Source organism: Rhyacophila brunnea, unplaced genomic scaffold (genome assembly GCF_057557595.1).
Source record: "Rhyacophila brunnea isolate RB1 unplaced genomic scaffold, BYU_Rbru_1.0 scaffold_18, whole genome shotgun sequence".
Lineage (NCBI taxonomy): Eukaryota > Metazoa > Arthropoda > Insecta > Trichoptera > Rhyacophilidae > Rhyacophila > Rhyacophila brunnea.
The window spans coordinates 20,427,529-20,451,228 of NW_028232837.1; the positions used below are offsets into that span (position 1 = coordinate 20,427,529).

The following is a 23,700-nucleotide window of genomic DNA, read 5'->3' on the forward strand; positions in this document are numbered from 1 at the left end:
CGTAAAAACTATTTTTTGAGAAATTTGTACTAGCAAATTACGGTTTTATTTAGAATCAAAATCAAGTATTTCCTAAATTATACATATTTATAAACTAAATATTAAACAGTAAATCACTTGACACAACCAGTTGTTCAGTGAGGCAGATATTCTTGAATGGCTTAGGATTCCTGGCTTTCCCTATGACCAAAAGCTTCAGTTTGTGTGTCCTGGTTGCATTGGAGCACGGCATAATTGTGATTCTTGGGCACTTTCCTCCCTGGTGCATTACTTTCTTCGTGATGAACGTACGTTTTATGAAGGAGAACTTTCCAAAATAAACCTCTCTCATCTGCGTTGTATACTTGTACGTGGCAGACTACTGAATTTGACAATCGAATACCGGCGAATTATAGAGTTTGATTTTGTGCTTTCAACTAGTAAAAATAATGGCGAATTATAGTAGTTGTCGGATAATCGAGCGGCGGATTACTGAGAGTGTACCGTATCTTATTTTTTCGATTTACGGCCTCGTTGAATTAATGTACGAGGGTGGGTCAATAATTCCTTAGAAAAAAGCATTAAAACAGGTTTTATTTTTGTATTTTTTTTTTATTTCTCAACATAATTTCCTTGGAGCTCAATACACTTGGTTAAACGTTTCTCAATTTTTTTTAAACCGTCAGAAAATAAGTTTTCGGAAGGTCCTCAAAATAAGCATTTGTCCGATCGATGACTTCTTCATTTGAAAAAAAACGTTGTCCACTTAGCCATTTTTTTAAGTTTGGGAAAAGGAAATAGTCACTGGGGGCTAAATCTGGCGAATACGGTGGGTGGTCGACCAATTCGAACTTCAATTCTTCAATTTTAGCCATTGATCGTAAACATGTGTGAACACGGGCATTGTCCTGATGAAAGAGGATTTTTTTCCTGTTTAAATGAGGCCGTTTTTCTTCAATTTTGTTTTTTAGCTGGTCCAATAAAGATGCATAATAATCCCCTGTTATTGTTTTTCCTTTTTCCAAATAGTCAACGAAAATAATTTCACGTGCATCCCAAAATACAGTAGCCATAACCTTACCAGCTGATTTTACGGTTTTCGCCTTCTTTGGACATGGTTTGCCTTCGCAATCCACTGCTTTGACTGTTCTTTCGTCTCGGGAGTATAGTGGTGTATCCATGTTTCATCTACAGTCACAAAGCGACGAAAAAATTCATCCGGATTGCGTTGCATGAGCGACAACAGGGCTTTAGAGGCCACCACCCTACTGCGTTTATTGTCGACTGTGAGCAAACGCGGCACCCATCTTGCAGAAATATTTTTCATGCCCAATTTGTCATGTAAAATAGAAATGACGCTACCTTTTGAGATCCCTGTAACCTCAATTATCTCACTCAACTTTAATCTTGGGTCACTTAACACCATATCGTGGATTTTATTGATCATTTCTGGTGTAGTCACCTCTACAGGACGTCCTGAGCGTGGTTCATCCTTTGTTGATGTACGACCACGTTTAAATTCATTTAACCAGTTATAAATAGTTGCAAGTGAAGGAGCAGATATGCCGTGAACTAAATCCAACTCATTTTTTATTTCCTTTGCTGTTAGCCCTTTTATATTAAAATGTTTAATAATAACTCTAAACTCAATTTTCTCCATTTTCCATTTTTCCATTTTCCACAAGCAAATTTTTTTTTTAAATGTACGAGAAACACACAACAACCCGACCAATCTGATTGAAACTTCGCAGCACACTGAATCGGTAGTGCCGCTGCATGAAAACAAACCGCTTGCAGTACTAGTCGCGCCACCTGTCGGCTTTTCTAAGGACTTATTGACCCACCCTCGTATTAAGCAGGTTTTATTGTATTATTTGATTCTTTTAGAAATTAGATCACTGAGACATTAGTATGTAATAGAAACTTTGTTTCCCATGAGTAATAGGTATATCACTTGTTTCATTTGTTCGATCGTAACTAAAATGGTAAAATTACAAAAATGCAACTGAAAGATTTTACGCTTGCACTCGAAAATGAAAGCATCACAGTGAATATTTTCCCCATCACAAACTGTGATTATATTGAGTTGAGTAGGTACCTAGTCGAAAACTGCGACTTGCAGATGTCCTTGAGAACGTCAAAGAACTGAAATGTGCCTTGAGATTGCGAAAAGACAGAACAGATCGGTAAAATCGTTTGTTAGCTCTTTAACAGAATTTAAGAGAATCGAGAATAAGCTAATTTTATCTTAATCTATTGTAAAAATTCAAAATTGGAAGGAACAAAAAACATACTTTGTATTTTATCTATGTGGACGGCCATATTATGATCCTCTTAGGATTGAACGTGGCGATCACAGAACAGATTAATAAATGGAATTCCGATAGGGTATACCCCAATACACTACATTTTGACGAAGGGTTTTGAATGTATGAGTGTCCTATGAAAATTAACCACACATTATAGACATGTTAGAGCCTTCAAATATTGAATAAGCATCAGTGCATAAACCGAGCAGTTGTCAGAACGAAGTACAAGCGTATTCTTGACACGTGTTTAAGTTTATCCCATATTCTTCCATACTCTAGATCGGTTACCTATTATGCCACACACGTTAGGTATTTTAGTTCCCATTATTTCTGAGTTCCCTAGTGGCGATGTAATATATGTAGATTTATTATTATTATTTGAACAGTATAATGTTATGTACCTATTATTAATTTATTTTTGCAGATGCGGAAAAAATCACTAAACTATTTCCAACTCCAAAGGTGACACTTAACAATCTGCAAGTCATGTTGGGAGAGAAATTCTATGAGGAGACAAGTAAGCCAATCAAAACCAAAGGAAAAACTACACGGCAAACACCGTGGCTTTCCACATACCGCTTGACGTGGCCGGAAACTATACAGTTCCACTCGTAAGTAATTCTTTATTATCTAATGATTGTGGTCTATAATATAAAATAACAATATTTTTCCTCAAGAATGAATATTTTTGTAATAATACATTACAATTTCACTAATCCGCCTCTTCAGAGGTCCCGTATGTCCATAAATTCAGCCCTATCTGAGACGTGGGCTGTGCAGGTGATCGAGTCTCGCCATAATACCCCGTTTACACGTGCATGGATTTACTGCTGGCAGTACGTATTATCGCGGCCATAACAAAAAAATGCAGGTGTAAATACGTATTATCGTGCAAGTTGCAAGATTGCATGCATGAATCAAAAGAGTTTGGAAACTTCTGAATTTTCACGCGACAGTTGGGATTTGTTCGAGTTCGCCTGCGCAAAATGAATCATGATCAAAAAAATGAACTGCACCGCGCAAACTCATTTTGAGGTTAACCGTATTTCACGACCTGTCAAATGGTACCATACAGTGACAACATCGCGTCTTGCGTACTCTCGAAGAATGATATTGGCGAGACGGTCAGCACTTTTACGTGTTAACAGTTATTATCGCGATAGTTTAGAATACACACTATTGGTGCAAGTAAATCCATGCACGTGTGCAGGTGCTATAACACTTTTATTTGTTAATACAATAACATTATGTTTCACTACTATATACCTATAAATGCCTGATTTTAATATGAAATATGTATGTATTATCTTTAATTATGTACAGTGAAAATTGGTTTGGAGTAGATTATGTCAACGTGTTCTTTCACCTTTTCGAGAATGAACTTTTTTTGCTTTATTTGAACATAGATGTATAAAAAAAAAATAACACTTATGCAACCCCATTGTGTAACCTTGGTCGTGAGCACTGCTGACATGTCTATAAATAGAAAAGGAATTGCACACATGCATCTGGAATTCATTTCAATGATTACTGTGCATTGAATTGAATGTGTTCAAATAGATTAGATTTTCAATTTTAATATGTGATTATAATTGAATTTTGAATATGTCAGACGAAAATTGCTGGAAATAAAAATGTAAAACTGGGAATTAAATATACTGGAATGAAACAGGACTGCAGAAACTATATGCAAATAGTGGGATTACGGACACCTAAAATCGGGGTTCCATTGTATTTGATTTTTCAGTTTTCTATACAATCAAGTAATCCAGTAATCCGGTAAGTACCTTTAGGTTTATATAGTGCCAAGTATACCAAACAGTGCTGGTATTTATTTAATGGTCTTCCAGTACACGTGAATTCGATTGTCTGAAAGTAAATGCAATACAGGTGGAAAGTATCTTGTGGAATCAGTAGCGATGTTGCATTGATTTAAATTTTGTCACAATGATCGCAAAACTTAGATGTATTGAGACGCTGCATGGTCCGCTCGTGTATTTCCTCGTTTCGGACAAAATCATACTACCGCATACCTAATATCTGCTACAAATATCGTCCCGAAGCTCAACATACGGTTGTTCCGAGTCTGTGACTCGATTACGTAAAGCAGTACCGTCAGAATGAAAGTGTTGAACGGTCGGTATTTGGTTTTAACTGAGTACAGCTTTGAGTCCCAGACATTCCGCATTGGGTAGAATTTCCAGTCATTCTCATTCATTCGAGCACTCACTGTGCATCTCCTGTAATGCGCACGTATTTAAAGCTGTTGACACTCTCAATGCTCTGTCCATTGCTAATCACAGGGAAATCCGGATCGGTACAGTCATGTTGATTTTAAAACTGTGAGGAATTATAATGCAGGCTGTCAATTGTTTCTTGAATGCCCTTGATAGTACAGCATCATCAATGTACTCCAGGTCACACAGCTTCAAAGTTAGCATGCAACTAGTAGATAACATTGTTTGATTTAAAATTATCAATTTTACCCCGCCGTGCTATTCGAATCGAGCGTGTCGACTTCTACTTTGGAGACAGGGGACAGTGGATCTGTATTAGGGGATTAGATGCTAATACATACATTTTTATTTAATTTCAGTCAAGCGCATACAAAGTCAATTGCCTCCAATAAAGCGGCCCTGAAGGTTCTTCATTATCTTTATTCAAAAAACAATATAACTGCGGAAGGCCAGATGGTGCATTCGAAAGAAAAAATTGACCAACTAAGGAAAGATCTCAACCCACCTTTGTTATTGACCATCACGCCAGAAGAGTTAACCAAAATCAATGACATTGTGAATAAATTCGAAGAGTTTATTGGTAAGCTTTGTTTTTCGATTTTTGATTATTAACTTTTTTATTAGCTGAGTTGGCGTTTACTTGATAAGATTGTAAATACGACTCATAACGACATGTGTATATCAAACAAGGCATTTAAGGTAATCAAAACTAAACAAGCCCAATCATCATTGGTGAATGCTGTTCTTTAGAGGCACTCCTTTAGAGGCTGTCCTTTACAGATGGGGTCTGGACCCGAAACCGGGGGGGGGGATTTCCCTTGTGTGCCTGCTACACGTAACATTTGTTTATGTGGCTTATTGATCGTGAAAGCATTTCACTATGAGGATGGTACTATGGTAACACTCATTCAAACTCACTCTAATGACAATATCGGTATTGATAACACGCGTACTTGTAAATCTTGTATATTTATTAATTTGACTATCCTATTAAACATAACAACAGTGAGTGTATTTGTATTATTAATTTTAAACCCATTCAATGTGTGTAACATAATAATATTATACTTAGTCTTAAGTACGCTGTACTTAGATTATCCAGGTTCATATAGTGTGATCATCAGTTTCATAAGATTATAGGAAAAATCTATGATGAATAAAAGTGGAAATTTCAAAAAATAATTTTAAAAATACATTCGAACTTGGTTATTACGAGAAAGATGGAACCGACTGAATTTGCTCGTTATAAGCATTACTCGTTATATCATTACATAAAATCTAAGCATAGAACATAAAAAATCTGAAAACCATCATAAAAATCCCCGAAACAAGCACGGCATTCATAAACTACAAAAGAAGTTGTTTATTGTAATGAAGTGCTGAGCCGCCGGCGCTGGTAGGTACCTACTGACTTCATAAAGCTTGGATTTTTTACATGCATATGTGTCGATACTTAAGCAATGTTGTCGACGAAAACACCAATTAGGTACTTAGACATTTAACTAGTGTCGCATCGGTCTAGTTAACTGCCTGGTCGGATTTTATTGCTTAGGGTAGAAAATGTTGTTTTTAAACGGTCGACACATTAACAGTTTTGCTCAGTATACCCGAGAAGTAGCTCGTTATAAAAGTGAATAAATGTATGGAGAAAATCATAAACTAAAATGTCAACAAATGTTTCCTCATTACATCCGAGATCTCGCTATTTCTGTGATTGTAATAACCAAGTTCGACTGTATTAGATTCTTTATTACATAATTTTCAAACATTTAAGCCCTATTTGTTAGCACCTATTTTTAAATATTTTTACATATTCTAGGTTTAAGCACATATTTTCACATATTTTCACATAAACACAAAATTTCAATGTTCCTGGACCAATTAAATAGTGTTTTAAATAAAAATACTGGACTTCAAACGCTGCAAAATATTAAAGCTGTTTTGGCGAAATCCATCAGATGCCTCAGATGTTTCAATTTTTTCTACTTCAGAAATAGTTTCATTTACATACACAATAATAACATAATATGTAGAAGTGGAAAGAAGATCAAATCGTCAAAGATTCACTTTCGAAAATTTGAAGCAATATTTTATTATTTATTGTATTAAAGCATTTTCTGTTTGTGAATAAATAATAAATTAAACTGTTGAAATATGATTTGTTGTAATATGTACTTATTTAAATTTTTAGCACCTATTTAAATTTTTTTAGCACATACATATTTATGAAATTTTAATAACATATTTTCCAATTATATCTACATATTTTGGGTACCTATTATTCATTTTTTAGCAAAACCTAAAAATCCTAAGCCTAATAGTAAGTGTCTCGAAACATAGCGATTTTTTGTGTTTTACTCATGTACATATCCTCTTATTACAGAACCCCTCTTAGAGAATGCCAAACATAAGCTATTGAAAGAAAGACAGTCATCTATACAAAACATACCTATTGATTTGACAACATCAGAAGTGAATGAAGAAATGGAAGAAGAAGGTATTTGTTTATTTTATTTTTTACCATTTATGTAAAACCAATGATATAAAACAATCGCACTGTGGCGTAGGCTGTTAAGATCCGCCATAAATAGTGCACACTAAACTTTGACAGTTATACTTATTTGTTTTCATTGAAATAAGACTACAATTTACAGATGGTGTCAGTTAGTTTTTAAAATTTAATTAAACCCTACGAAAACAAAGCCATAATAATAGTCAAAACATACTCGTCTATCTATAAAATATCTAAAATTATGCAATTAAATCATACATAACTTTAGATATTTTATAGATAAAATGATATCTTTTATCTATTAGAGTTTGGTTAGGCAGGGTTTAAAAAAATGAACCAACAATATGTGTAATATGTATTCTTAATCCAACGAAAACAATTAAGTATGAATGATAAAGTATGCACAATTTTGTCACATTGCCAAAGATTATTATGGTTTGGTTTAAGCAGGGTTTAATTGGTTCTTAAAAACTAACTAATACCATCTGTAAATTGTAGTCTTAGTTCAATAGAAACAGAGACGTATGACCAACAAAGTTTAATGTGGACTATTTATGGCGGATCTTAACAGCCTACCTCCACCCTTTGCTACTGCAATCACATAATATGATGCTTCCTCTAATTACACTTGAAACTATTTGGACGTTAACACGATAAATAACTCTCATTTTTTCAGATGGCGGTCTTCAGAATGAGACTGTAGCTAGAAACGTTCACAGTCTTAACTCAAGTAAGTATTTTTATGTTTAAATTAATTAATAATCATACCGATTGCTCATGATTACTGTCAAATATTAAGTTTAACGTTGCCCAGAGTCAATATTCGTCCTCACATCTTTTCACTTCTGTACATTCAAACATATAAAACCAATCTAGGTTACTGTTATCCGGTGGCTCGACTCTGTAGAACTATGAATATTCACAGTGATGGAGTGGAAATGTTTTGTTCTCTAACCTCTTTTAAATTAACTTAATCCAAAACGACTGCTTTTTTGATTATTTAGTAGTTTTTCAATTTTTCATTCTCTCAGGATTAAGTATGTATTATTTATGTGTTTTACTCTTTTAATAATTTAATCTCTCTGTCGACCTAACAAAATAAATAAATAAAAAAAAGTATTGGTTATCAAAATTTAATAAACTGTTGTTAATCCAGGTTTGTTGTTTTTGATACCATATTTTGTTGTTACCATCAGTGGCGGCTGCTTGAATACTATACAAGTGCATTGCACTCCTTACAATTTTATAAAATAAAACATCACTCAATCTTAGTATTCACTTACGTGAGTGAAAGATGTCTTGACCGACAGAACGTACATTTATTTATATAAAAAATTAAATTTGGAAAAAGTACTAAAAGAAAATAAATTGTACTGTTTAAGGCAGGGGGGGGCAAACTGCGGCCCGCCGGGTTTTTTTTTGCGGCCCGCCATTATTAATTGTACTTCCGATTACGAATAACTTTTTTAAATGTTGTATATTATATTCATACAATTATATTCTTAAAAAATATTGACAATAGATTATAATTTGAAGAATTTGTTGTTTCGTAAATGTATTATCTCAGTACCTCTTCGTCTCGTCTCACACTATGTAACCACTATTTTCTACGTTGAACATCGATTTCAATAGATATTGATAGCGTACCGAGAGAGCTACAACTTGAGATTATTGATCTGCAGTGTGACACTGATTTAAGAGAATTGCATCGTCGTGAAGAAATCTCCAAATTTTACAATGCCCTTAATTCAGACAAATTCGACCAACTTAAATTAAAGATTATGCAAGAAAAATGTTCGTTATTTTTGGATCAATCTATATATGTGAACAAACATTTTCGATCATGAACCTCGATAAAAATTCTTTACGATCAAATATCTCCGATGCCCATTTACAAGCAGTTTTGAGAATATCAACTACAAAATTAACACCTGAATTTAAAAAAAATGTTCAAAAATGTACAACAGTTTCATTCTTCTCATTTTTTTTTGTAGTGTTTAGGTTTGGTGATAATAAATAGTGTATATCTAAAAATGGTATTTTACTTGCGGCCCGCCGCTCATTTTAAATTCTTGAATTTGGCCCTCCATCCAAAAAGTTTGCCCCCCCCTGATTTAAGGTGATGAATGCAATAGGTATTTGAGAAATTACCTGAATTCCTTCGCAGTGAGTAATCGACTGCCGTCAAATGCATGATATAATATGGTTTATTAAATCGTAATTCTTGTATAATAAATTTAAACTAAACTATATTTGAACATACATAATTTTGAAAACACTCATGAGAAAATATAGCCAATATGAATCGAACCTACGTCTCTTGGGTTTCGCGCCCTGTGCATTACCACTATGCTACAAATGCCATGCTTAATTGCGACAAACTTTATAACTATTTGCCTTATTAATACCTGCTCATAAGCGCTCTCTTTGTTCAATAATTAGAATGGTACATTCTTAAATCTTGTAAATTATTCGTTGAATAAAAGAAATAGTTAATTACAAACTATATTTATTTTCATTATTTTTGCATTGGGACCGGGATTGCAATTCTATAAGTATCCAATTAAAAATAGTCCCAGAATAATGCAATAATTGATGTATTATCAACTTAATTTCGAAGTGAATCAAAAAACAAATTAGCTACATCAATCATTCAATATTATTACGATATATTATTTGGTATAAAAATCCAGACAACCATCACTTTTATTTCTTTGATATTTTGATGTAAGTAACCTTTTTATATATTGTTTGTGATGGAAAATTGGATTGTTTAAATAAACAAATATGTATATAAAAAATACTTAATATTCACATAAAAATATCTAGGTATCTTTCGAAAGAATCATAATTATTTTGTTTTCTTCATATTATGCTTGTTTGTAAACAAGTCTCCTGATCTTGCGATTTGTTGTGTTTCAGTCATATTTCCTTATAATTAAGAGATATTGTTTGTTCATTTAGTTCATCCGGATAGTGGCTTCATGGACCCAATATTCAGCATGGCACCCCAAGACAAGGACCCCGCCAAGATGAAGAGGAGGAACACACAGCTGCAGTACAAGTTCGAAAATGCCAGACCAGAAACACATCTTCCAATTACTCCGTTCAGGTTTGTGACTTTAAGATACTTTGATAAATGTTTTAAGGGGTATATGTGATATAAAAAATGTAATGTGCACACAATGTTTTTTATGAAAATATATAAGAGCTATAGATTCACACCGAGTATGAGGAAGCACCACATCGTGTTGGAGGTTGTTACTGCATCTGGTGGATTTCTGTCATTCTTATATCATATTTTATTATTAAATGGGTAGATATCAGTGGTGAAGGGTGGAGGTAGGCTGACTTTGTCAGTCAAACGCATGTGCTTTCATTGAACTAATACCCCGTTACACATATATGGATTTACTGCTGACAGTATGTATTATCGCGGCCGTAACAAGAAAATGCATGTATCAAAAAAGTTCAAAACCTTCTGAATTTTCACGCAACAGTTGGATTTTGTGTTTTGGAATCTGGTTGCGATTTAGTCAAAATGTTAATCGATAATGTACTATTGGCTATAAAAATAAAAGCTTCTGCGCTTTCTGTACAAGATATTCATAAGCATGTATCTAGATCATGGGTGGCCAACCCGCATGCGGCCCACTGGGTGTCAACTTGTGACCCGTGGAGCAGTGAGAAAATAAAAATAAAATCAAATACTACCGCTAGATGTGCTAATTTCGCAAATTGAGATTCGATATTGGCTCATGATTTTAAAAACCACCTTGTGCTTTTTGCTGCATTTGCAACGCCATTCTCCGTAGACGTGAATTTATTACCGGGAAATTTACAAATGGAACATTGTGAAATATGTTGCGATGAACAGTTAAAGGAGAAATCAGGTTGGTTTGGAAGAGTTTTACAAAACATATTTGGACAAGGAGAAATATCCTGCATTTTACAAACATACTCTAATGATGACTTCGCTATTTGGAAACACTTACACGTGTGAACAGTTTTTTAGTTAGATGAAGCATATCAAATCCCGAGTAAGAACACGAATCACTGATTTGCATTTGGAAAACTGTTTGCATGTAGGAACAACCTCACTCGATATCGATATTGATGCACTTAGTTCTGCCACACAAAATCAAACTTCTCAATAAAATTCAAATTCGTCAAACCTTGACTTAAATTTTAAACTTTGTCATTAAAAAAGAAACTATGTATGTGTTTGTGGGTGGGGGGGGGGGGGGTGTAAATTTACCGCACCGGATGATACCAACCCTGCACAGATGCGTTGGTGATCCACACACACATTAGAAAAATTAGAGGGAACATTTTTGTATTGTAACATTTTGGCCCAATTGCGAATTCCACATCAAATTAAAAAATTATTATATTTCTTTCAAAAAAATGTAGGTATAGCCAGCATAATAATAAATTCTAAAATAAAATAATAGGTAGATACATACATCCAGTAAAGCAAATTTACTTGAATGTGTCAAATCATTTCTAAGCATATCGGCAAGGGTCATAAGTTTTTAAAATAAAATTGACAAAAGCAAATTTACAAATACGTCGCACATGTGAGACGCTGTAGCTGTAACTGAATACGGTAGGTACGGTAATGGTAGACTCCTAGAGGCCTAACGACCTGTGTGGCACCACACCGAATCATCGGTAAACACTATGTGATATCTGATTAAAAACAATGCAACATGTAGTTGAAGTGCTGTTATATATGGGAAATTTTTTTCTTGAGATCATGAAGTGTAATATAATAATGTATTTTGATTTTAAATTTACTGTCCCAATTAAGAGATATAAATAATTATTGTTAGTTCTTTGGTTTGGTTTCCGTTCCTTGAGTTTAGCCAAAATAAGAGGCTGCCCCAATTAATCGGTGGTCCACTTAGTCGGCTCGCACATCGGAACTCGTCTCGCCTAAAAACGTGTCGAGTGCGTCGATGTGACGTCATCGTTGTTTACGAAACAACATAACACGCGTTGCCAAATGGAGCTTCGCAGATTGATCGAATGCAACTGTTTCGTCTGAAAAAAACATCTGGCTGTTGCATTCGACATGTTGCATCCTTCTCGGGCTCCGAGTCGGAGGGTCGAAGTCACAAAGAAACACATACGAATTTGTCATTCCTATACCGGCTCGCCGATCACCGCAAAAAATCTTAATTTCACATTTAGATTGTTGAAATCACCAATAGGACATGATTTTTATAGATTTTTTAAAAAAATATTCATGCCTAATTGTAAGCTACCGGTCAATTAATGGGTAAGTGGTATACATCACAAAACAGATTAATAAATACAATTCCGAAACCCCAATATACTACATTTTGAAGCAGGGTTTTGAATGTCTGAGTGTCCTATGAAAATGAAACACACATTATAGACGTGCATTAGTGTGTGTTGCAACCTTCAAATACACCAATATTGAATGAGCGGCAATGCATAAACTGAGAGCAGTTGTCAGTATGAAGGACAAACTTAGAATGACGTATTCTTGACACGTATTTAAGTTTATCCCATATTCTTCCACACTCGAGATCGGTTGCCTATTACTCCACACCCGTTAGGTATTTCAGTTCCCATTAATTCTGTGTTCCGTGGTATACATACTCCACATCTACAAGTGGCTGTCTTTAAATAAAAAAGTAAGCCGTGGTTAACGGGTTCGAACTGACATCCAGTCAAAAATTCATTTATATCCGATCCTGTGCAAGGACCCAATGGGTTGGGAGAATGGCTAACAACTACTCCTCGTAAAAATAATGATTCTTCATTGTATAAAAACAACATGGAACATAAATGGCTATGCGTTTTTATCACAGTGCGCTGCCATGCCAAATACATATTCTCAGAGTGCACAAATGTGATGTTTGCTACAAATGAATCTGAAAAGGTGATTTTCACACCTCTTCTCTTAATAGCTTCTAACAATTCTTGAACACATTTTTTATTATTAAATGAATAAATCATAAGATTTGAGAATGTAACATTCTTTATTCAAATTATGTATGTATAATATCTTTTGTTTGGAACCAATTTATTTTCCTCAAAACATTACCAAGGGGTTCTCTGTAAAACTGTTTTTGACCCCCCCCTCACTTTCATGGTCACATTTTTTAATCCCCCTATTCGTTGAAATATAAATACATACTAAGTTTATATTTTGTTTCCTTTCGTCACATTTTCTTCACCCCCCCCCCCCTAATCATCACATTCACAGATCCCTCCCCCCATTAGGGCGTGGTGTCATATTTGGACGATCTTTATCAAAATGAACATTCGAGAGCAGTTTTTCCTTGCCTTTTTTCCTGACTTGTTAGCGGTATATAATTATTATATTTGTGGCGATTTGGAAATCCTCCGTGACCCAGTGTCGACGCGCGAAATGTGGGCCAGTCCGCTGCAACGAAGTGATGGCGAATCGGGGTAACAAGACCGCCGACCGCCTTCGCGACTTAAGAAGTGGGTAACCAGATCTAGGCCAGTCCTACAAAGCCACAAGGAAAGTGTAACACTGACATTATGAATGTCCTCTTTTTAAAACTCTCTCGCTTATTGTGCAACACGCTGTTGCGACTCATGAGTTTTCTATAGAAATGACGCTAAAATTACGTGCAACAAGATGTTTACAATTCGCATATACTATGACGAGTCTGGCGTCATAAATTTCCGTTTAAAAAAACGGAAACGGAAAAAAGAGCGTACTTCAGTGAAACGGCAAATAATTTTCAACAGTAGGTGCGACGAAAATTCTCATCAGTCGCCAATCGGAGACTGACAGTTGAGCTGGTGTCCTCGCGTAGATTTGTTTTGTCATGGCGTCGGATGAAAATATTCTTAAATCGTGTAAAGATGACTGAAAAACTTTACGTATGTACTTAAAAAGAAAACATGTGAACGAATATACTATTATTATTAGTAATATAACAATAAACATAACATTAAATGGACGCATGTTGGATTTTTATGACAAATTATATTTCGTTCGGCACGCATCATTTGCACAAGCCGCGCATCGCCTAGCCACGATCTTTTTAGACCATGCCTCAACTGAGTACCTATGCCTTTTCAACCGCGGTAGTGTAAAATCGCCCGAAGGAAAAGATTGTGAGACTAAAATTTAATTTAAAAAGGAATTTAAAATATACAACGTTTCACGCAAATACGATATCCTGGTCATTTTAGATACAACATTTTGTTGATTTTTTAAAACGTTCATTTCGATTTATACACTCCCACAATATCTTATTAATTGAACGAATTTCACAACAATTTCCATACTATGGCGATATTTAAAAATTTGTGTCTCCTATTCGACACCATACTTATTTTCATCTTCCCGTCGACTTATCACAGGCCTGAAACCTTTTATCTGATTATCACCTACATACTTTGTATATAATTATAGTACGGTTGGAAAAACTGATCACCAGTCTCTCTCTTTCCCAGAAAAAAGACCAAAATGACCTAGATGTTCTAGATTAGTTCACTAGCTAACGTGCGAATTTTTTAAAAACAAATCTCGTCAAAATACATTATTTACCACTTTTTTATTTAAAAAATCCTTATCTCGCGGAAAATTCTTGACCGTTGACAACCCTACACACACGACCAGCGTAACCCGCGCTTCACATGTAATTTCCGCGAAAAAAAGCTCACATCATGTCAGCGAAAAGTCAACAAACAAAATAATTCCTACTTATCCGCCCAAAAATACCTTTATATGCATTTTAATTGACTGTCAATGACTTTTATTATGATTATCATATTTCTACCATTCGTGTCGTATTTGACCGACTTTCTCGTTTGCCGTGCATGGAAATTGATTTCACTTTCGATTTCTGACCCACATTTCCTCTCACTTTCGTTTACTATTAAACAATTTTTTACGGAAATCTACCTACCTAAACGTAACCGAGATGCTAACCTGTTGATTGCCTCGGTATATTAGTCATCTGGTATCAAAGCTAGCAGTGGCGCACCCAGGGGGTGGGCCAGGGGGCCCTGGCACCCCCCAAAAATGAAAATTATCATAATGATTTTAAACAATGAAATTGAAAGCCAATAAACTATAACCTTTGGGGTTAGACAAATAAAATACGGCATAAAAAATGATTTGTAATAATTCTCCAGCACCGTTTTTAGAAAAAAATTTTAGATTTTAATTTCTAACACAAATATTTCGAAACATTAATGTCAGGTTTTTTTAGAAAATCAATCCCTAATGGAACTGTCAAAAAATTCTCGGTGTCCTCCCGAATTCCGGAGTGGTGTAGGTCATGGCTGGGGAGGGCTGACAGGGCTCTAGCCTTGGGGGCCCGGGATGTGGGGGCCCTGCGTGTCGGGTTGACCAGATAAGTGAGATAACCATACATCATAAATTAGCTTTAATAGTAAAAAATCTGACACCACCGCAGAGATCCGAGGACGTTCCTTACAGGAAGACTGTAAGTGACATTGTGTACAAGACCGCATTTGCGGCATGGCAGGCGAGGTGGACCGCCTCCCCCAAGGGGCGGCACACTTACCGTTTTTTTCCAGACGTATTCTGCAGGCACCAAACTAGAAGACTCCAACCTTCGCACTGGATTAGCCAGTTCCTCACCGGCCATGGCAACTTCGCCGCCAGACTCCACGAGTTTGGCTTGATAGTAGATGGGCCGGGTTGTACCTGCGGGCATGACCACCAAGATGTTGAACACATCCTCTGGGATTGCCCGCTTATGGAATTCGAACGAGCGGAGCTGTTTGCCAGAGTCCGTCCTCACACGGGCCCAATTGGTCATGGAGATCTGGTAGCAACCGAGGCCAACTTTGCGGCATTTGAGAAATTTTCAGCGTCGTATGGGGTGCGGGATAGTCCCGACTCTTCTGTAGACTCATCCATTTCAATTCGTGACACTCAGTATGCGGATTCACAAAGCGCTTAACGTCAGCGGACAGCAGAGCCAGTCCAAAAACAAACATTTTCTTTCTTAACTTTCTTCTTTAAGCACTACGGTGCATGGTTGCAGCATCAGTCCCGTGCGGCTCCGTCTCGGGACGGAATGAGCACTTAAAATCACTTCTTTCAGACACGTTTAAAGCGTCATAGAAAGCGGCCGTGCATATCCACGGTTGTGCATATATGACGGGTGGTGGTGGGCACTTTAACTTCATGCCCATGAATATTTTCAATTAAGACTCATATAATTGTGCCATATTTTTTTTTATTATTATTTGGATACTCAACAGCTCCATTATTAAAGTAGATGTATTAAAAATCGCCAATAATTCACTGTATAAGTACCCTTAATTTGAACTAAAACACAATTTGAAAAACGTTAATGTTGTGTTTCACACTGCCTTTAATCTTAGCGGTAGGTAAGGGGCCCACCAAATATCCTAGCCTGAGGGCCCGTTTCTGGATGTGGGGACCATGGTATAGGTACACCGAGTGCAATAGACAAAAGACAGATAAACGAGAAATTAGGCTGTGAAGAAGAAAAAGAGCCTATGGGACTAATTTACATTCTCCTCCTTGCCCCCCCCCCAATATTAAACCCTGTGTGCGCCACTGAAAGCTAGAGTTATCCCATAGGTATTATACCGCATTACATGGGATAGTTCTAACCACTGGCGGCTCCCTCTATAGGTCATTCGGTCATTGACCTGCCAAAATAAATACCTTACAATCGACATAATGATATTAATAATATGTGCAATGTCATATATAATAATATTAATAATAATCGGTGGATTTGAAATTATAGGGCGCGCGATATTGTGTCAACCCAGTCTATAATTCCCCGAACAAAAATATTGTGTTCGCCGGCAGTCTGAAAATTGACCCAAATTGAATATTTTTATAAAATTTTCTCTCTCGTTTCTCATACATAAGACAGAGATCGATATAACACAAAATACGAGATCGAAGCTTGTAACGGTGCGTGAATTACTGTAATATCGGCAATGCCCGAGTGTGAGACAAAAGATTTTTTCACCTAATTAAATGAAACAGAATGATAACACTGACTAGATAATTGGTCTCAAGACGCAACTGTGTATGCGGTTCGGATTCGTTGACAGGTTTTGACGAATGCCTTTGGTTATTTTAATAATATATAAGGAGTTTTTGGTGATTTATAACATTTTTGTGAAGCAGTTAGTACGCACGCAGTAGCAATTGAAGTCTGTGATACAATTATAATGGAAATGGAAGCACGATTTGCATCCAACGATCATCTCATTATATCCGATTTGTTCAATAAAGAAAATTACACTGATTTTAAAAATAATTTTCCCACACGTCAAGTAAATTTGGTAAAACTGTTAGAAGAAATAAACATAATCAAGTTAAAAAATGAATTATTGGTGTTTTATCAACGAGATGATTTGCATGGCGCTATTAGTGCAGTTTCTCTTCTACATTTTTTACTCAGCAATAATTTCAACGAAACATTTTCCGAGTCGATCAAAGTTCTCCAATTTATTTGCGTCATACCAATGACAACAGTTGAAAGTGAAAGATGTTTTTCCACTCTCAAAAGAATAAAAACCTTTCTACGCAATAGGGCCAGGATAGACTGACCGCTCTTGCAATGCTCAGTATTGAAAAAAAATATGTGGGAAAAATAGACAATTTTTATAATCGTGTGATTGATGATTTTTCAAAAAGCAAAGAAAGAAAAGTGGACCTGATTTACAAAAAATTATAACGCGTTGTGTGCAATTTCGGTTAACGATGGGTTGGCGTTATGAAAAACGGACATTTTTTGAAGGGTTAGTAGGTACCGACCTATAACAATTTCTAGCACTTATTCTATAATGTATAAAAAGTCAATTTGCAATACGTCTTTTCAGTATACAACGAAAAGGCAAATTAAAATAATATATTCAAAATTGACCTGCTAGGTTTTTCCGGATTAAGCCGCCAATGGTTCTAACTATGATAACAAACGACTCAAATCGCATTAAAGGTATCATAATATGTTATTACTACGAAGATGCAGAACATAGTAGTCCAGAGCTGGAAATAGGATTGTAACCGAAACCATTGATTCCGAATATTGAGACCCAGACCGGAACTCGAACTAATTTATAGCCTTCCGGAGATTCCATTGTTCTATTATTGTGGTCACCAATCACGCTGGAGCCAGTTATTCCAATAAAATAATTTTAGAATATATTTACTTATAATAAAGTTATTTTTCCGATTTGTCATTGATTGATGGAACCGAACCCAATTTGATTTTTCAATAAGAACCGAACCTTTGAAAATAGCATAGTTCTATCCAGGGCTTCGAACCGTTATTATTTCGTTTCAGTTTTCATTCCGAAAAAATAACGGTTTTTCTGGTCTTCGGTTCAGCTCCGAATGATTAATTTTTAAATGTTTCCAAGACCCAATATGTAAGAGTATTGCGCCTACGACAATCGAATGACAGCTGAAGTGAGGAGTAAGATCACGCTAACGCGCGTGTTTGAACATGTACCGTACCGAAAAAACCGATATTTTTTTCGGTTCGGTTCCGTTTTTCGTTCCGATAAAAATAACGGGTTTTTCCGGTTTTCGGTTAATTTCCGGTTAGAGGCCCTGCACCGCGATTTCCTAACTATCGACTCGTGTGTCACCCGACGACATGACGTAATTGTGACGTCAGCCAATACATGCTCGATGCATGCCGCCCAACACGCACTGCTCACCATAGATATTATTATGATGAAACACCTATTTGTGTATGGTGACAATGAATAACGCCACTATTTGACTAGCGTTATTTTCTCGAATGCTATTATCACTCCGGTAGTAGGTCACAATGATGTCATATGACGTCATGTCGACCGGGCGGCTTGGACTCGCAAGTTCTAACATAGGGCCCCTGGTTCTAACAGCTCTGTGTAGTACGCAGTATCAACCTTAAGTTTCACGGCAATACATAATTGAACCCTAGAATCTGGAAATCTCTTTCAATATACAGCCCTTTGCGACAGCGTTTTGTACCAATCTAAATTCTAGTTTCCGATTTTCATGTTTTCATTCTGGAAACGCGCTTTTTTATTTATAGTAAGTACCCGTGCATAATATTAAATAATTATATACGTACTTAATAATAATATGTTGAAATGTTAATGTAAAATGAATGTGTCATCGTGTGATATCGTCACGCATTCGAATTTAAATTCAATAATATCCTTCAACTACCTTCAGTCAATAGTATTTTTTTAAATATACGATACTTACTATATTGAACATGGAACAAAATTTCTATCAATATCTCACGGTGATAAGTATCTGCACGTTCTCACCTATGTTAGAGCTAATTATTGAAAATTCCGTATGCGATTTTCACAAACAGTAAAGTGGTAAGAACCCTGTTTAAAGTTTCAATACCCGGATTGCGATTGTTGTGGTTTCGACAGACTTTATTTACTGATTATTAGCAATTCGTCAAACTCATTAAATTATTGCTCTGGATCAAACACAATGAAAAAATAACGCGCTAATCTTCCTGCCGTAAATTTATTTTATAATAATAAGTAGGTAATAACGCATGGTCGTAATTAATTGGAAACGACCGTTTGGCAATATTTGCCTACCTTTTCAAAAAAAGTTGGGTAAATGATCTTCTTTTGTCTTTGATATTATTCCATTTTCAAATTTATGTTCCGGTTATATTTAATGCTTGCCCCGTTTAAAAATCAATTGCAAATCAATCAAACCTTGGATGTGCATTATAATAGAGTTCCGCGCGAAATCGGAAGGTCGTCGAAGTTGGACGAAGCACTCCGAAGGTCCCCGATCGGGGTACAAGGTCCTGCTAGGTCAGAGCGTCGAATGGGGGTCGCGATTTGCTCTGGGAAGGTTAAATAAGGTCACGGCCCTGCGATCGTGGGCTACGGACGAGTCCAATTTGTCGTAATGCGGGAGGTGTTGAGGGTTAACACATTAAATGCTGGTAATTTTATTACTTGCTCGACTTACTGCAATACTTTGAATTTGTCGATGTGATTTTGTTATTATTCACAATAATGACATGTAACCTATTGTGCTGCCGCACATAGCGTCGCTGCTATAATTTTGTTAGAAATACAAGTGGTTGTCGCGTGCAACAAATTTCACTCGAAGCTGTTTTTTCATTCGTTTCGGTTGACCGTGTGACATCACTATCCCGGCATGGTCTCGCTTGCGTGCTGAAGAGAGTTGCAACATCACGCCTGGTTTTGATTTATGACCATACGTGCGACCGGACTTATACAGTAAAAATAGTGTACGTCCAAAATGCGGCATTTGAAATGACTATGTCCTCATTCAAATAATATGTTCATTTCGCCCTTCGATTTTCAATTGAGTCAAATCTTTCAAATTCGATTTCTAACATACATCATTGGACATACGACATGGGTGTACTAACTAATCTATTTAATTTATCACGTTTTCGGATGTGTGTTTACGAGAATGAATGAGTTGTTGATATTACGTTTTATTGAAAATGTAAGATTGGTTCTTGTCTATTTAGTCGAAGTCAGCGGATTTTTTTTTTTTTTTGTTAGGTTATCATGCTTGAATTCAAGAATTTTGCTGAAATCGGCTATGAAAATTGCCGCTGTTCTCGCCTGGCTTCCAGTAAACAGACTTGTACTGTAAATTTTTTTAAAAACGAATTTGAAAATATTTACTTTTGACCAAAATCGTAATTTTTATAAAATACTTACCATTTTTAGTTGAATAAAAATATACCATTAAAACGATTGAAGCATTCAACAAGTTAATTTTATACGTCACAATTCGAGTGGCCATGAACGGATCTCATGACGTCACTGCCTTACTTTTCCTTTCGTTGACTCGCGCCCGGTACGTCACTTCTCATCCGTGACGTCACTATACTTCACTCTCGATTTCGTTGTATCGTGACGTCGCGCAGATTTCTCTTCCTTCACTCTCGCTTTCGATTTGAAAATGGAACCTTGGGCGAGTTCAAAAGTGTGTCGCGGATTTGGAACGCTTTCTAGTTTGAATTTAGAAAGATCTTCTGCCAACAGATGGCTCTCATGTTGGGTACAATTAATTATTACAAAAAATATTATTTTAATATTCAAAAATTAAATAAGTATAGGTATATAATATTATGTATTAAAAAAATATGCCTTTTAAATTTATATTGTAAAGCGAGAAAAGATCGATACATCTTGTGATATCTGTACAAATACGGTGAAAGTTTTATGAAGAGAATTTTTCACTGTTTTAATGACATTTGTAATATTAATAAAATTAATCAAAATTGGTCCATCCAGATGGCATTATTTATAAATTGTTTTTTTGTCATTTTTATCACTTTTATAATCATCATCGGCTGGTGCATATTTATTAGGTATTGAGTGAAGGGCATCCCAAATTGCCATTTCGAATTTGCTCAACATAGTATAGCCGGTATTATAGCACATTTTATAATCGATTTGTGTGTGCGTTTAAATGCAACAAAATTGGCCTTTGTGGCGTCAAGGTCTGATGGGTCCAACAACTGGTTGAACCGACTTGAGCAGCTCATCCCTTTCCGTACACGTTTTGGGACATTCCTAGAGAATGTTGTTTCCATCATGTATTTTTCCGCCACATGGGCATGTTGAACAGGTAATACGACCAAGCTCATAGAACCTGCCAGCGAAGTCACCATGTCAAGAATTGACTGGTGTAATGGATATTGAGTCAAAGTGGTCATCTCCATTTGGTATTTGGAAAAAAACATATTATATGCCTGCCTTTGGTGGAGGTATCCAGCATCATTAGACAGACGGTCCGCTTTCTCTTGAATAGTTTTTCACTATCATTGCGAAAATTTGCAGCGGCTTATTGCCTTATTGAAGATCTCTTCACTTTTAATATTCGGCAGTTTTGTATTAGCCGGCTCGCACATCACAACTCGCCTTGTGTGCCTGACGGCCATAAATCAAAACTTCCGAAACCCGCCGGTCAGTGTTGCATGACACAACCTCGCACATCTCGACATTCGCGCGTAATCTCCTGAAACGTCAAAATATACTCTAGCTAGACGACGCAATTGCGCAAATATGTCATCAGACTCGGAAACAGCGATTATTATGTATTGGTACCGCAGACATTTAAGTAGAAGGCTCTCTCTCGTCTGCCATTTTTGTTGATGTTGATGATTTTGATGATGTATGGACAAACGTCAAACGCGGCGACCAGCGATGAGCGAGCAATGACAGTCTAGACAGAGACAGAGACAGAAATGGCCGATTGTGCGGCTGTGCGCATGCGCGGAGTCGATGTCGACATGCAGGTTCTGACACAATGCAACTCGACGAATGCGGCAGCAACATATTTTTTTCAAGCGTCGCAGTTGCATCGGCCCATCTGCGAAGCTTCATTTGATAACGTTTGTTTCTTGGTTTACGATGACGTCACATCGACGAATTCGACATAAGACGCATGCGGCGAGTTCTGATGTGCGAGCCCACTTAGCTTTTGTTACTACAATTTTAAATTTTGCCTCTACATGCTCCTCTCTCCCATGGGTACTTAAAGTTATGTAAATTCAGTCAAAGCACATTTGAGTGCATGGGTATGGGCATGGTACCAATAATTGGGTAACTGCTCCTGAAACATTCCCAGTCATAAAAAAAATGATGCTTCACAACTAAACATAGGGAGGGTCCTGTGATACACCCGATTAAGACTGAGTGTGGTTTGGTGGGGCCATTAACTTCAATGTGTGTGCGTTTCTATTGAAATCTCGTTTGTATAAAACGTACATTCAGATTATTGCAAACTGCACAGCGTGCGTGTATGCGTATTATGATAGCTCTGCGATATTTTGAAAATGTTTACCTAATATTGTATAACAAGGAAACTAAAATAAACAAATGCAATTTATGAAGCAATAATTGAACTATTATTATTATGCTCCTAATCTACAGCATGTATGGATAGCACGCCATTGGTATCTACATGTTTAAAGTTTATTTCCTGTTTTTGCAGACAAGAGTTGGTGGAGACAATCGCTGCAAACCGAGCGATGGTGGTCCGGGGTGCTCCTGGATGCGGTAAGTCGACACGGGTGCCGTCCTACATCCTGGATTCATTCAGTGAGCGCGGCGAGGGCGCCAACTGCTCCATACTCATCTCACAACCAAGGAGAGTGGCTGCTTTGAGTTTGGCGGCGCGCGTTGCTCACGAGAGAGGAGAAAGGGTGGGTCAAAATTGCAATCATTTTATCACGGCCCATCTCTTCCAGAAATTTCTTCTTCCCCATCTGAAAATTTCTCACTTTGTATGACGTAATTCCTGAGATTTGGCTGCGATGCATCCGAGTGTCCTCAGTTCTAGACTTGCAATATATTATATTTGATTTTTAAATTTAATAATCCTTGCAAAATACTGATTATATAAAATAATTACAAGATAAAAAGAACTTTTTATATACAACATTTTTTAATTTTCTGCTGAATCGTATAAACTTGACTTGACTAGCTTAAACGATCAAAAAAATTTGTACTTGATAGAAATAATACTGAAATGTCATTTTGACATTTCATATTGAGTTCCATAGTAACGCACGTGTATATTAATAATTTAGTTGCTAGGACCCCAGAACCCTAGCAACCAATAATAGTGGATTGGATTACGGATTTCGTCCGAAAT

General features: G+C 36.3%; 1 protein-coding gene across 1 annotated transcript in view; it reads left to right on the forward strand.

The window, feature by feature from the left end:
• Positions 1 to 23,700, forward strand: part of LOC147073305 (ATP-dependent DNA/RNA helicase DHX36-like) — a 52,480-nt gene that overhangs the window by 6,269 nt on the left and 22,511 nt on the right. The window contains exons 5-10 of the mRNA XM_085945402.1: positions 2,713 to 2,899; positions 4,885 to 5,105; positions 6,909 to 7,022; positions 7,714 to 7,767; positions 10,002 to 10,149; positions 23,038 to 23,248. Of these exons, the coding sequence (XP_085801528.1) occupies positions 2,713 to 2,899; positions 4,885 to 5,105; positions 6,909 to 7,022; positions 7,714 to 7,767; positions 10,002 to 10,149; positions 23,038 to 23,248 (935 nt within the window). The remainder of the gene's footprint in view (positions 1 to 2,712; positions 2,900 to 4,884; positions 5,106 to 6,908; positions 7,023 to 7,713; positions 7,768 to 10,001; positions 10,150 to 23,037; positions 23,249 to 23,700) is intronic.